Source organism: Haliotis asinina, chromosome 1 (genome assembly GCF_037392515.1).
Source record: "Haliotis asinina isolate JCU_RB_2024 chromosome 1, JCU_Hal_asi_v2, whole genome shotgun sequence".
NCBI lineage: Eukaryota > Metazoa > Mollusca > Gastropoda > Lepetellida > Haliotidae > Haliotis > Haliotis asinina.
In genome coordinates, this window is record NC_090280.1 from 52,299,069 (window position 1) to 52,314,415 (window position 15,347).

The 15,347-nt window shown below is 41.5% G+C and overlaps 1 protein-coding gene across 1 annotated transcript in view; it reads right to left on the minus strand.

The window, feature by feature from the left end:
• LOC137293652 (stalled ribosome sensor GCN1-like) overlaps nucleotides 1-13,872 on the minus strand; it is a 64,140-nt gene extending 50,268 nt beyond the window's left edge. Inside the window, exons 1-6 of the mRNA XM_067824333.1 lie at nucleotides 13,629-13,872; nucleotides 9,018-9,216; nucleotides 7,258-7,366; nucleotides 6,503-6,601; nucleotides 797-931; nucleotides 387-455 (exon numbers count right to left, since the gene is read on the minus strand). Of these exons, the coding sequence (XP_067680434.1) occupies nucleotides 387-455; nucleotides 797-931; nucleotides 6,503-6,601; nucleotides 7,258-7,366; nucleotides 9,018-9,216; nucleotides 13,629-13,749 (732 nt within the window). The 5' untranslated portion in view covers nucleotides 13,750-13,872. The remainder of the gene's footprint in view (nucleotides 1-386; nucleotides 456-796; nucleotides 932-6,502; nucleotides 6,602-7,257; nucleotides 7,367-9,017; nucleotides 9,217-13,628) is intronic.
• Between the last annotated feature and the right edge of the window lie 1,475 nt (nucleotides 13,873-15,347).

The following is a 15,347-nucleotide window of genomic DNA, read 5'->3' on the forward strand; positions in this document are numbered from 1 at the left end:
GACATTGGTTGCAACGTATTCTGAGATATCACATTAACATCAGTTTGAAAAGTGAACAAAGTGCCGTGTTCACATTGAAAATAAAATCAAGGTTACTCAAATCAATGTCTGTGTAATCGCCCAATGTGGGCTGTCACCAAATTTGAAAACACTTGGTGAAAAAGTTCGTGAAATATCTCGTTAACAAAACTCTGAAAAGTGGTCAAAGAGTTGTGGTGACCTTGCAAATGAGGTCAAGATCACCTAAATCGACTGGTGTCTGCATAATCCCCCAATGAAGGCTGACATGAAATCTGAAGACATTGGGTCTGCTGAATACATAGTCTCCAGTTCTGCGTTGCAGCAAGGGACAACAATCTACTGGAACAATCCACCCTGATACTGACCAGAACATGAACTGGGGGTCTGGTCCGGCTCGCCAACACCACTTTCAGATAGTCCTCCACAAACCGCTCCTGAAACACAAAATACTGAGTTCGTGTTCATCCAACACAAGTCTTTCAAATCAATGCCATACACAAGTACAATAGGAATGTCCAGTTTGCATTAGATTTCATATATATTTTCATCTAAACAGCCCCAATAAAATTTTGGATAAAATCATGAATGTCTCTATCAAAAGCAGCAGATAGTCTTAAGACACTCTACCAAAACAGTTTCTCTTCTCAAGATTAAAAGTTGTACAGTATTCACAGTATATGTTTGTGAGTCCTGTGGTCCTAGACATGAAGATGGAAGCCAAGGGTCCAAAGGCCAGTGTTTCATCACATCAGAAGAATGTCTAAACATTTCCTACCTTGTGCTTATCAATGGTTGCTTGATCTTTCGTTGCCACCAAGTATTTGAATAGCAGCGCCACAGTGCATAAATTATGCATGGAAACTTCAAGACTTTCTAGTGCTTGTGCATACTGCTCAGCTGATCCTGGTACCTGCAAATGTTGATTTTCACAGGAAATATTATAACTGATAAAAAGAAAAAAACATTTTAAGAAAACGTAAAACAATAAATACGCATTAAAAATGTCTTAGCATAATGAGAAGAATGTAATTTTCTAAATAAAATTGATATGTTATACTTATCCTGACTCATGCTTTATTGCTCATGTCAAGAGTAAAGATAGGAAAAATGTATAAAATTAATCACGAATATCAAAAATGTCCTTGTCAAATTGAGTGAGTGAGTGAGTGAGTGAGTGATGGGAGCAAGATCAAAATTGACACATCATGCTTAACACCTTAGTGAAATCCATAAGCACAAATACGGTGCTGAGAAATTTAGGCAAACCTGTAGAGGTTTCCAATTCTTTGAAGAGAATCGTCCTTGGGGTATATATATGCATTTTCTGCTGCCGGCAAACGTCACGTGACAGTTGTGTCCATGTTTTAATAAAATACTGTTCAATAAACAAAAAGTCTTTTTGGTTCATTATACGGCCCCTCACCATATGGAGTCACCCCTCTGCTGTGCATGCACAGGCAACGAGGTAAGCATCTAAGCCAGTATCATCATTCCTTCTGCTGAATAAATCAGTGAACAGAATTGTGGGGAGGTGGGTGGCCCTACCCCAAGGATGATTCTCTTCAAAGAATTGGAAACCTCTACAGCTTTGTCCAATTCTTTTTCATAGTGATCGTCCTTGGGGTACATATATGCATAAGCTCAGGCTCCCAAAGACCGAATGCTAGGGAGGAAGGAATTCTGGCACAGTACGTAATGATAGCGATAGTAATTACAAAAATTAACTTTACGCAAAAAATATTCACCTGTGAACTCCCAATTAGCTTCTGCAAGAGGCATTATGGGAGGGAACCAATAGGGAGCAACCACACCGATAACCGACCTCAGAGCTAAGCATGATACAGTGGAAGCTGTTTTACTCAGACCCTAAGTAACTCGGTTTTCTATATAATTCGGAGAGAATTGTTGGTCCCGGCAGAATTTAACTAAGCTATCATTACATACAGGCTAACTAATTCGGACTTCATATAACTCGGATTTTGGACAGAAATCTCCGCCCTTCAAGGTAATTTACTATGAAAACATCGCTAATTAACTCGGACCAGCAGGACTGCCTGGGGTGGAAGTGCTTTGTAGTTAGCCGATTACCGACTTCAAACGGATTATCAGGTGTGATGATAAGGAATTAACAAAGCAGTTCAGCAAGATGACATGACTCACTCAGTGTCATTTTGATGGTAGGCAATTTTGTTGTAAAAAGAGGATACTCCACTGTACTGAATCGGTGGTTTGCACAACACAAACAAACCGACCTAAGGGACTATTTCCGCAAGTAAAACATGACCATGCTGAAAATCAAACCATTGAATAAATAAATTAATCCATCCAGTACATGTTTACTTGTTCGTTTTTTCACTTATTCAGTTAGATGTGTCTTTCATCATCAAAATACTGTTCATGCGTATCTCCTGGTCTTGACTCTCACCAGTCCAATTTGGACTCCTCGTGATTCGGACACAAAAGTCGGTCCCAGTCAAGTCCGAATTAGACAGCTTCCACTGTATATATAGCACTGTAAAAAGTGCAAATATAGCCAGCCCATATTGTGATTTCTATAGCGAGCACCGTAAGGGGGAAAACCCAACCTAGACTGACAACAAATCATACCAGATCGTCAGTCGTGGGATAGGTCAACAGTGGAGACATAGCACTTATATGCAGTAACAGCAGCGTCAACTGTCAATCAACCAAGACTCACTCGGCCAGGGTGGCAGGACATTGTCCACTGTACACTGGAGAGAACAGTACGGCCAAAGTGGGCTCTATCACGTGAGTGCGTGTCAAGTTGGTAATGCTTGATAAACATGCTAGGCCTGCTCCAAATAGCAGCAGAGCAAATCTCTTCAATGGGCAGTGTCAATGCAAATGCTTTGGAAGCGGCGATTGCCCTGACCAAGTGAGCCTTCAACCCCTCAGGGGGAGGCTTGCGCTTAGCCTGGTAAGCAGCACAGGTGACCGAAACTAGCCAGCGAGATACAGTCTTTTTACTAGCCGGCAACCCAGCCTTCTCACAACCGTAACAGCAAAACAGATGGGTACCCGTATGGATCCCTTGTGTTCGTTTGATACAGACCTTGAGGGTCTTAGGGACATCCAGCGGGTGAGTGCTCACTACAGAGGTCCCTGATGTAGAAGTCTGGGTGAGAGTAGGAGGTATGATAGGAGCTGTCACATGGAAAGTGTGATCGATCTTCAGACGGTAGGAATCCGGAAGGTCAGAGCTAGGTCTGCAGACATGGCATCTAAATCACCAACCCTTCTTCCAGATGTTACAACCACCAGAAACATGGCCTTCCATGTTAACAGCTGAATGGAAATAGCCGACAGACGTGAGAAAGTAGGACCGGACAGCCAATCAAGCACAATTGACAAATCACAAGGTGGGCTGCCTAACAGCAGGTCAAACCCAATCCACACCAGCTAAAAAGCGCTGCAAAAGTCGGTGCTGTCCCAGAAGAGAACCATCGATAGGGGTGTGAAAAGTGGAAATAGGGGTGGAGTAGCCACAAATGGTTATAGCCGCCAGGCCTTCTTCCAAACGAGCTAGTAAAAACTCAAATTCTCAGACTAAATCCGCAGAAAAGGAATCTGCAATCCCCCTATCTGAACACCAGTGCGCATAGGGGACCCCCTATCCTCATATTGAACGTTTGTCGAATCCTGCCTCCAAGCCAGAATTGTGTCTGCAACTGTCGCAGGAATTCTGTGTGCCTCAAGTCTAGAGCATGACAGAGGCCAAGCCACCCACTGAATCCTTGGAGTGGAGTGAGAGTGAGAATGTCTGGTCGCAAAGGTATTAGAACAGAAACCTGAGAATTACGGTAACCAGCTCTGTGACTGCCAAACCAGTGCCAGAAGCACAAGCAGCCGAGGTGGCTGGGTGGACAGCAGGGAGAGGACCCGGGGACTCAGGGAGAGTGGTGAAAACGCCCACAGAACCTGTCCTGACCAATCCAGCACGAAGGTCTCGGACGCCAACGCTCTCTGGTCGGTATTTGAGAGAAGAACACAGGTATCTGATTCGTCTCGCCGGACGAAAACAGATCCACCTGGAATGATCCGTACAACTGGGAGATAACTCTGAATATCTGCCGATCGAGCATCAACTTGTGCAGGGCCAAGATCCGGCGAGAGAAAGCGTCTGCTTGCACATTCTCTAGCCCCGGGAGATATATCGGAATCACCTGACAGTTGTACTGATTGCACCAGAGAGGAAATCCCATATCTCCCGAAGGAGCGCTCGGGACACCGTGCCGCCTTGCTTCAGGATGTAAGTCATGGTCGTACAGTTGTCCAACTGAAGACAAACAACCTGGCCCCTGACATGATCCAGAAAGCGCTCGAAAACCAAACGTACAGCTCTCAATTCTAAGACACTGATGGGAAGACTGCCTTCGGCTTTGGACCAGCGTCCAGACACTGACAGATTGCCCAGAATGCACCCCCAAGTTGAGAATGGGACGGAACCCGCTGTCCTTCGGAACGAGAAAGTACATGGGCAAAAGGCGGAACCAAACACCCTTGTTTGGCAGTCGGAGCTGCATCCGAGGAAGCCGAGCCTCCCCTGAGGGCGACCGAAGTGAACACACACACATCCACAACTGGTATCAGGAAAAGCAAATCATCCCCCAGCTGGTAACACCAATCAAGCTCTGGCAAACCAAAGTACCAGCAAGGAGGGGATCCATCACATCAAGCACCAAGGAAGGGAGAATGCAAAACTGCATCTGCGAAGGCTGCCTAGGAGCAAACGCCTTGCCCTGCAGGCGGAACTCAGCCGAGTTTGGGCGGTAGTTGGGACTGCAGTCTGGGGAATACCTTGTGCAATACGCTGGCGCACCTCCCTCAAGGCTGAGGAAAAACAGATAGCCTCCTCGACCTCCCCGACGTCCATAGCCTCGATCTCCAATCCCGAGGCCAAGCCGGAATCCTCTTGAAAAGAAGACCCACACCCAGACCCAGTGGATGACCAAGCCACAGCGGGGAAGGAAGAGTCCAAGGCACCTTCCACTCCAGTCACCGAAACATTATCCAAACACTAGTCCCGAGATGCAGGAGGAAGCTCGGACAAAACCGCTCTCATGGGGAGGGGTGGCGCAGGGACCGGAACCCCAGGAATCTTCAACGGAGCGAGAGAGGGACTGGGAGCAAACCCTCCCATTCCGGGGTAGCCGAGGCATCCGGACCTGAAGACAAAGGATCGACAGCCACCTCCAGGCTAGCGAACAGAGCCCCGCAATCCACCCCCCTGACTCTCCGTCGCCCGCCCAGAGTGAGGATCTCCTGCTGGAGATCTCCAACCGACTCATGGACGAGGACTTCACCGAGTCCATGTGCTGCTGAAACAACAGTGTTGTAAGTGACATGTCAAAATGTCCAGCCTGATACAAGGAGCGCTGTGACAAAGGGGCAGAAGACTCAGGTTTACTGCTAGACTTAGACTTAATTTCTTTAGCCTTATCATGCTTAGCCCGTTTAGCCTTAGATGGGGGAAGCTCCTGGGTCAGCTCCCCTCCCGCAACTCTTTGTAAAAGAGAGGGTTTGCCGCTCTCCTTTCATAGGCACTGGCACATAGGCACATTTATCATGCTTGTTTTGAGAGGGAATGTTTGTACCACAAGTGGAAAACGCTGTACAAGCCTGAAAGCCAACATGCCAAGCATAAGCTGATGGCTTGCACAGCAGCACAAAATTAGCAAGTACTAATCACCAAAAATTACATGGACATTCGCGACATGAACTAATCGGTAATAGACGCAATACTTCAACAAGCGGGGCGACAACTTTCCGCCATGGGAAAGAAACACGTGCATAACCAACGGGAAAGCCAGTGCAAATTGTCACAGACAAACAACTCAACTGCCAGGTTTAATAAAACGTTCTGTTCCCTATTAACGAACGAATAAACCATACATTCAGTTGAGGAAGACTCAGACATCTTCAAAGTAACTAAGAGTGAACTCTTTCCAATCGTTTTCCAGCATGCAGGTCTTATAAGTATGGTGACAGCAGAAGGAATGATGATACAGGCTTGGATGCTTACCTGGTTGCCTGCGCATGCGCGGCAGAGGGGTGACTCCACGTCCTGAGGGGCCGTATAATGAACAAAAAAGACTTTTTGTTTATTGTAGAACATTTTATTGAAACATTGATACAACTGTCACGTGACATTTTCCAGCAGCAGAAAATGCATGTATGTACCCCAAGGATGATCTTTATGAGAAAGAATGAGAAACATAATCACGGTGAACCTGAATTTTAACTCATAATCACACATGTCAGGCATGCAGAGTTAGGAACTCTGTCAGTTCTTACTTAAGGCCAAACGTGGACTTTGAAGGTCTAGATATATCCCAATAGTCACCTTTGGTGACTTAAAGGACTCTCACAACTATAACACAAATCTGGCAAATTGCTGTGTACGACATAGGTTACTTGTCTGTTAAAGTTGTCTCATTTACATAAGGTCCATAAAACTTACACATTTCCAAACTCGGCACATCTTGCGGTAGGCAGATTTGTCAATGGCCTTGTTTCCATCAGCCAAAGCTCCAAACACCAGTAACACTTGGACACTGACCTACATTGGAAAAACAAGGAAAGGAACATTATTTGGGTTAATTCACTTTACCATTAGAACATCAGTCTTGAAGTTTTACATCTGATCCTTAACACGATTGAACAGTTTCCTGGAACCAATAAAACTAACCACATTAAAATACATGGTCATAGGCAGTGACAGACACTGAAATAAACCTGAAAAATCATAAAAAGAACCCTACAAAACCATTTCTGAGACTTTCATTGAAAAATGCTAAGAGTGAAATCTGTCTTTTCCCTTCTACGAGTTAACATTATTAACCCAACAGTTAAGGGGTACTAGGTAGGGTGAGGTGGCAGTACTCTCTTGTGTGCTTCAAGATACACATAAACTGCACACCTGTATGCTGATCAACTGACTACCTGGGCAGTCTCATCATGCACAGAGGAGAGATGGTTTTGAACAAACACACATATCATTGTTATTATGTTTTACAGATTAACATAGATATGCAGCAGAGAGGGTTCAGGTGATCCTGGCACAGTCAGACCAGTAAGGCTTATCATCAGCTCAACTCCCTTGAGACATTTCAAAGGCGAGGTCCACATATTTATCATGCTTTTCCTGAATCGTGCCAATCACATTGCTGTCATTGTTATCATTATTGTTATTATTGTTCTTGTTTATATTATTACCATTTCCTTGAGCTCCTGCTGTGAGAGCCCCTTCTCCGATTTCATCACAACTCTCAGGGCTTCACAGGTCCAGCTCAGACCCATCAGAGCTTCTCCTGAAGAGCTCCGGCTGAAATCATTGCAATTTGACAGAGACAGATAAGCTGCTTATCTGGCTAAGATATGCATAAAAAATTTAACAGTGACAGATTGAAAAGTAATTGTTGCATACCAATTACGCAATTCAAGGTTAGATAAGCAAAATGTTCAATACATATGAGTAGTATGACAGTGGGGATTCTATTACAGGTACCATAGGGGTTTCTTCAGGCTAATGTCAAAAAAAAAAAAAAAAAAAAAAAAAAAAAAAATGGATGTGCCCCTAATTAGGTCCAGGTTAAAAAATGGGGTAACAGGTGAACACACTTGTGGTTATCCTTGGTGTAAACATAGCCTTAATATTTGGCAATGACTTGATGTAGTGTGTCTGCCATGAATTAGCTGAAGTGGGTGAGGGAGTACGGGGCATTTCACTTTTGGGTCTTGAACCTATAATCGATTAATGTATCCATGAGATGTTGTACCCGTTTGGTGCCCATGAAACATAATCTGGTGAATTTCCTGTGACTGATGACTGGATGCAGGTTGGTCCAAGGACGTCCAACCCGGTCTGAACAACTGTTTCTCAAGCAATTTCCACTTGCCGATAATGACAGACAGAGATAAACCATTAATAAGAAAGCGACAATACTGTGTCCATCTTGCAAGTAATGCAATGCTGAATTCTGTTGGCCAGGTTAAGCAACTCTTCACAAATTAATGTTGTCGTCTACTTTGATCTACATGTCGTCAGTACCTGGTTTCCTTTTTCAGCTATTCCAAATAAAAATATTTCTCCAGTCATGTTATACCTTCTGTAACTGCATACATTATGTAACATATCATTTGCATTAAAGACAAGTTGTTACATATTGTAGGTATAAAATCCCCACTGGGCTTATCTAAATACGACTGGTAGAATATGTTTGACTTATAAATAAATAAAAAAATTGATCTTATACATTAAAAAACTAATTTCCTAATATTCTCACAACCACATACATTTCATGAATAAGTTTCAAATAGAACATGAACACTAGATTTACGGAGAACATATTTCGAGAGGTAAATCTTGTCATGTGACGTGAGAAAACTGTCGGGAGTGATCTTGCGTGAGACCTGGAATGAATGCTATTTCAAACAATACTGATGATTGCGTGAAGGATCTCTTGCCAGTTGCAATCCAGTTCTCATATGTTGCAATCATTTTTATCCTTTATTTGATATAATTTATATACAGGGATTGGCAAAGAGAACTTTGACAATGGGCCATTTTCAGGATTATTAGCCACTTCGTGAATTTGAATGGGTCACTGCCCTTGTATCAATAGTAGACTTCCAAATTTTAAAAGGCCATTTTTCATTCTAATGTACAAAATGGCCCATGGCCCCTGCCTTTCCTAATCCCTGTATATAATGACAGTTTTGTTCATTCAAAGTAACAAAGAGTATGTTTAAGTTTTTCCACGTTATTAAATAATGCAATGTTTAGTTCAGCTCTTGTGAATTTTCTAAATTACGATCATATCTCATATACCAAACCGAAACGGACCAAACCGAAGACCTTGTACCTCAAAACGTAACGTACCGTGGTGAGAGTGTACCACTTCACCCCTAATGCATGTCAAAAGCTATCTGAATTAGTGTTAATAAAATCAGTATCAATACAAAAAAGATATTACCATGGAATGACTGTATTTTTCATTGCCTCTCCAGCTGGACTAAGAACAGATTGTAGATTCTTGATAACCACATCAGGGCTCTTTTTGGCGAGAACCTGTATCAAGGTGAGAACTGCATGCCGTGACCTCCCATCTCTGTACTTCCCAAGGGCAAATACAAGGAATTTGAAAATCCCTTTGACAGCTGCTTCTGGCAGATCTGATGGAGGGAACACACATAATGGAACAGTGTCACAGACTGGCTAGCTATTCTCGAAACGTTCGTAGCCCTACGAACTTCTTAAGCCCATACTTAACACATTGGCTTCAATCAAAGTTCTTAGGGCTATGAACGTTTTGAGAATAAGGGCCTCTTATGTCTTACTTTTTTACATTAGGCCAGACCAATGTTATTTCTTGTTTTACGGATCCGCCTGCCATATTTTTTCAAGGATCAGAAAAAAAAGTAATTTTTTCCACTCAAAAAGTAAAATCCTAATGTTTTCATTGGCTAAAAATGTAACCTCACAAGAACATACTTTTTATGCGGTTTTTGATGAATAATAACTTCATAAATTGTCAAATGTAAAATACTTTTGAGTGTGTAGAAGGAATATTACTTTGATTGGAAATTTTATTTTTATTTATTTTCCTGCCTGCCTTTAGGTTTTCAGATGACAAATATCCGTAAAACAAGAAATAAAATTGGTCTGGCCTTATATTCACATTAGTCAGAGAAGTGTAAACATGTATTCTTTGTTGCAATAATGTTTGCAGCTTGAAACTTTTCTGCTTATATATACTGTGAATATTCAGTTATTTGGAATCATTAGAGTGATGAACAATCTGATTATCAAACTGAAATGTCACTTGAAGTGTTCAAACCTTAAAATAACAACCAGAACTGAGAACTGGTAACATGACCTTGGGCCCTGACTCGTCTGGGATTTACTGAATGGGAAATTGTGCCATCAGCACCCCCAGACCGAATACACAGACAAAGTGTATTATTCTGTCATTCAAAATATGTGTGAGTGCTGAGGTGAGACGAAATGGGGGCTTAATGTTGTACTTTAGAATATTTCGCTCACATAATGACATGCATGTGCAAGTGTGACTACTTATACTAGCCCAGACTAAGCTGGTTTTCTAGTCTAGCTCAGTGAGATACCATGCTGTGGTTAAGCATGAATACCCAACTATGAATGCTATTTCATAATTTGGTAACACGCAGATTTCACTTCTGTATCAGTGTGCATATACCTTAAATGCAGCTGAATGCTTCATGACCTTTCTCTGACTGACTCACTGTATTTTGGTAGCTCACTACTTCTAACCATCAGTTCCCGAGTATTTGCACTCAGCATCACTTACAGCATCACAGAATTATCAAGGATTGTAAATAAAGTTCCCTTGACAGGCTAACTGGGAAAATATCTTGTGAAAGAGCTAATTATTTCTAAAATACTGATGTACTTCAACTGTATCACTGTGTGTGAAACATACCCTGGTCTTGTGGCTAGTAAAAATTCATCAGGACTACTAAATAATAAGACTGCAGTGGTCCTGGTGGCCAGTGAATTTTGTATTGATAGGTAAGTAAATCCACAAATGGTACTTTGGACTAGTGTACTACAGACATGATCTCTAATTATTGCCTACTCTCTGGTCCTGTGGTCTAGTGGGAAATTTTGAAAGGTTTCTTTGCTTGGCATCACATCCTCGATATCTCCAGTGGATACGTTCCACTAAGACTCCACTGTACCCTGGATGCATCTATGGCTCAGCCCTATAAATATATTACCTCACTTCGCTGTTTTTTTTATCCAGGCAGGTGTCTATGTTGGGAAATTGAGCGAACCCATTGCAACTCAATTTTGTTTTTCAAATCATCTAACCGATTAAACTTGACAACACAAAAGATGGATTAGTTCTCTGAAGGAGGGAGAAGGAGTTCTTGCATATATTTTTTCTTAATTTTCGGACCTATCAATTCGTCTGTGTCATTTAGCCAAAAGTTGAGTGGCACTGCAAACAAACCATTGCATCTGTGACTGCTATCTTTGTTGACACTGGCAAGCTTGGTTGTATCGGCAGCTTAGCTGATTGGCTACTGTGAGAATGCGGAGCCAGCAAAGGGAGGCAATAAAATCAAAGGGCTGAACAGTAGATGCATCCAGGGTATAGTGAAGATTCATCGGAACATACACCCTGGAGATATCGAGGATTCTGGTATCAGTGCAGTAACATAAACAAAAGGCAAGTCAGCTTTAATCATGTTAATGAAGCAAGTGTTCAAAGTTTAATACGAGTGCTGAGAAAGGGTCAGCCAGGAGTTCCAGAAGCATGTACACAAGTGCTGACAAAGTTATTCATTCATTAAAATGTACTGTGCCGTCTCCATCCTTTCTCAAATGCCTGGCTGTCCCTTTCTTTGCACTCCTCCCTATTAACGAATAACTGAGTTAATATTTTAATGCTTCATTTTTCCACCTTTGTTATGGTTATCCCTTTATCTTATCTTGCATATAACCTGGTGCAACCCTTCATTGCCCCATATACTTGAAAACAGTGTAAGAACCCATACTGAAATGCTTCCATTATTAAAATAAAAAAGTTGATCATCAATACAGTTGTGTCACCTCAATATCTTAATGATAGTTTCTTAAATTGCTTTCAGGGCTTAAATTCTGCAAGAACCTCACAGATGATTTTGATCATGATTCGGTGTTTCGTCAAGTATTATATGTTTATTAGTTTTCGAGTTAGGCTGCAATTCACTGGTCCGCTTTTAAAGGGGCACTGATGCGGAGCAAATAATGTTTCTCGCCAACGGTCTAATTACAAAACCAAACTGCAAATTGGTCAGCGCCCGCTCCCTCGACTGTGACAGACAAAGGGACTGGGCTCCAGTCCACATTAACAGAATTTCTTCAACTAAACATTCAGGACGCTGGATGCCCATCATATCCATCCATGGTATTCCTTGTCTGATCGTAACAAAATATCCTAGTAGTGTAGTTTTTTTCCGGATGCTTGGATGGTATAGTGACTGATCCAATTTGATCCTATTTCTGTGTTTTTTACCTCGATATTAAATCATGTTATGTGAAAATATGATGTCTACAGGCACGTAGCAAGCCATTAGTTTCGGTCCGAAAGATTGCAAAGCTTTATATTCAGATAGTTTTGAGTGCTGGCACAGCCGTGATAGTAAATATCATACGTAAATTTTGGCACCTAAGGTAGCTACCCTCATTTATTATTTATGATAATAAAAACACAGTTGATTTATTTGAATTCATAAACTAAAAACAATGACTTTGCCACTGGTAGAGAAATCTGAAAATTTTCTTATGTAAAAAACCCCTGATTACACCTATTTATTCAAGTACACATCAAATGCCTGTATCATGTATGTATTTCTTATGTAACGAAGTTCTGTTGGTATCCTCAAAACAGTTTTGGCCCGTAAGTGTTTTCAGGCTGCATGCAACACAGAGATTACATCTTCCTTGCTGTAACTCGCGTTTGATCGTGTAAACCTACACATGTTATTTGTCATCATTCTCTTGGTGGTCAGTTAATGAATTAATAACAGGTATAATTAGTGGTAACACCACTCAGGTTACTCAACAAAGGTTCCCATTTGACATCTCTCCTGTCTGGAGTAAATACTCAACATTATAAATTAAGGTCTGTAGTGGCAAATGTATTGTATGTTATGTAATATGAGCATGGAAGTGATGCAAGAAGGTTTGCTGAGTTACAAAAACAAACATCGATCAAAGGATTAACCGATAACACACTGATTGATTAATTACTTTTATCTTCTACAGCGGATTTGTCAAAAGGCTGTGTGTGTAGATGTACTAATCTACACTGACAAAAATGACTTGACCTTGATCTGTTAATAATTAAACTATCAGTTGTGCATACGGACTGCACAGCAGAGGTCACGAACCAGTCACAAATTCTGAGATATCATCCGGGTACTCAAAGGAGAAAAACAATAACAAAAGTTTAAACCAGTCCACCGAAATTGCTCCGCATCAGAGCCCCTTTAAGTCCACAGACTGTACTAACAAGACCTTTATGTTTCTTGCCAAGCTTTTGGTAGAGCGACAGAGAACCTTACTGTGTGTCCTTAGAACACATATCTTTTCATGTAAACCTTGATGATGTAGTAACCTTTAGACATTTCTCTAGGACACACATTTTGTATCTTGGGGAGCCCATTAATATAACCTAGGAACGCAATTGTTTTTACATATACGGCTACGAGTCTTTGACTCCCAAAACACATACCTACTGCAAATAAATGATACTTTGAGCGTGACCAGACCAGAAAAATAACTTTTATGGGTTTATAATCACATAAAATGCCAATTATTACTTTCGATTTAAAAGGGTTTCGATTGAACTTAGTTTCTGACGCAAATGCCTAGTTTCGATCTGTTTGTGATCGAAAACAGGACAATTTAACATTCCGTGCCTTCTCCGATCAAGATGAATTGCTCCTGCAATACGAAAAGTATATCGGAAAAATACATTCAATGTTTGATAAGAGTCATCTAATAATGCATGTGTCATTATCAACAACACGAGCATCGTTGATGTCAGTATTTCTACCTGTTTCAGCCGCCAACCTGGCCACATCTTGCAGAATGCTGATTCTATCTTTGGTGCTCGAAATTGTGACATTTTGAGCAAATTTCTTCAAAACATCTGAACCTATGGTACTCGATGTCATGTCGTTTCAAGCCGCTTATCTAGTTTCTCTTCCACAGTTTCTAGTTGTTGTGACATAAGCCACGTGTTATACACTAGCAGACGGACGCATGATCGCCGCCATTTTGTCAGTTGTGCAATGTGCTACGTGATGTACTACAACAAACATATCACTTGTTCGTAAACTGGCCATATCATTGCTGATATTTAAAGATGAGTGTACTTCTGTTCTTACGGCAAACACGTTTTACCCATAAAGTATTCAATAATCTTCACCATTTCACCCCAGCCTGGCGTACGTTTATATGTTTACTACAAAATTATTTCAGTAGATCATAACTACAGAAGTTTGCGAAAGCAGAGGGCGCGGAAATTGAATTATCTTGGCCCAGATATTTATGTAATACGACGTACGCATGATATTAAAGGAACAGACGGAAAAGACAACACGCTCAAAGGGCAAGTCTGTCTCACAGTTCCCGAACCACACTATTTTCCCTACTGCTTTGCCCTCTAAAGGAAACAAGTCTAGATTTTCGCTAGGTCTTTCTGGTCTCCGTGGGACGCCTTTTAAATTTATATGGGTTTGTTTGTTACTATCAAAATTATATACATTCAGAGGACAAGCATTAGAAATCGTGTCTCGCGAATGACGCCATAAGGGGCACGAACTCAGGATCGACACACAGAAAATTAAAAGGATCACACAATAAAGTCGGAATGTGGCTTGTGGAAAGTATAATATGTCATAATGTCGTAAAGTCATGATGTGTTGTTTCTTTGCTCGTTTTGTTTAATTTAATCACCCGAAACATTTACATTACAGAATAGTGATACCTCTGTGATTTTACTCAAGATTGCCATTGCCAATTAATACTTTTACAATGTGTGGATGAAAACACATGGGCTTGTATTGATGAAAATAATACCCCCTGGGTCCAACAAGCGTACACTGATATCCAAAATCCTTCTTTATATGTATATGAATATCAGCGTACGCTGAAAGTTTGATTGAAGTGAACCAGAGTGTAGATTATACTGAACGCCTTGAATATATACCGTGATCGACCAGAGTTATGACTATACACATGCCAGGGTAAGACTGTAAACTATAATGCTGTAGAGTGATTATGCTGTTCGGGATTTGAACCTACGAACATATTTTTCTGTCATGCTCAAGGGAGTTAATTCTGCACTGAAAATTGTTCCTCCCGGGTGACTGAGCTACTTTACCAGTGAGTGAGTTTAGTTTTACGCCGCACTCAGCAATATTCCAGCTATATGGCGGCGGTCTGTAAATAATCCAGTGATCAACAGCATGAGTCGCTTTTTATGGCAAGCATGGGTTGCTGAAGGTCTATTCTACCCCGGGACCTTCACGGGTGAGCTACTTTACCAACGGTGACATCATATGGTATTACAATACACGGGGGAGAGATCAGTTTTTTGAGGGTGAAAAGGTCGTGGGGTGAGGTGCACACTGTATTTTCACCCGCTTCCACGAGTGTCTCAGTGGTCAGTTAATAAACGTTCAGGACAAGGGGGTGGGGATACCCCTTCCCCATGGATCCACCTATAGACAATGTAATTTGATATTGTTCCTTTCAAATTGATGTACGG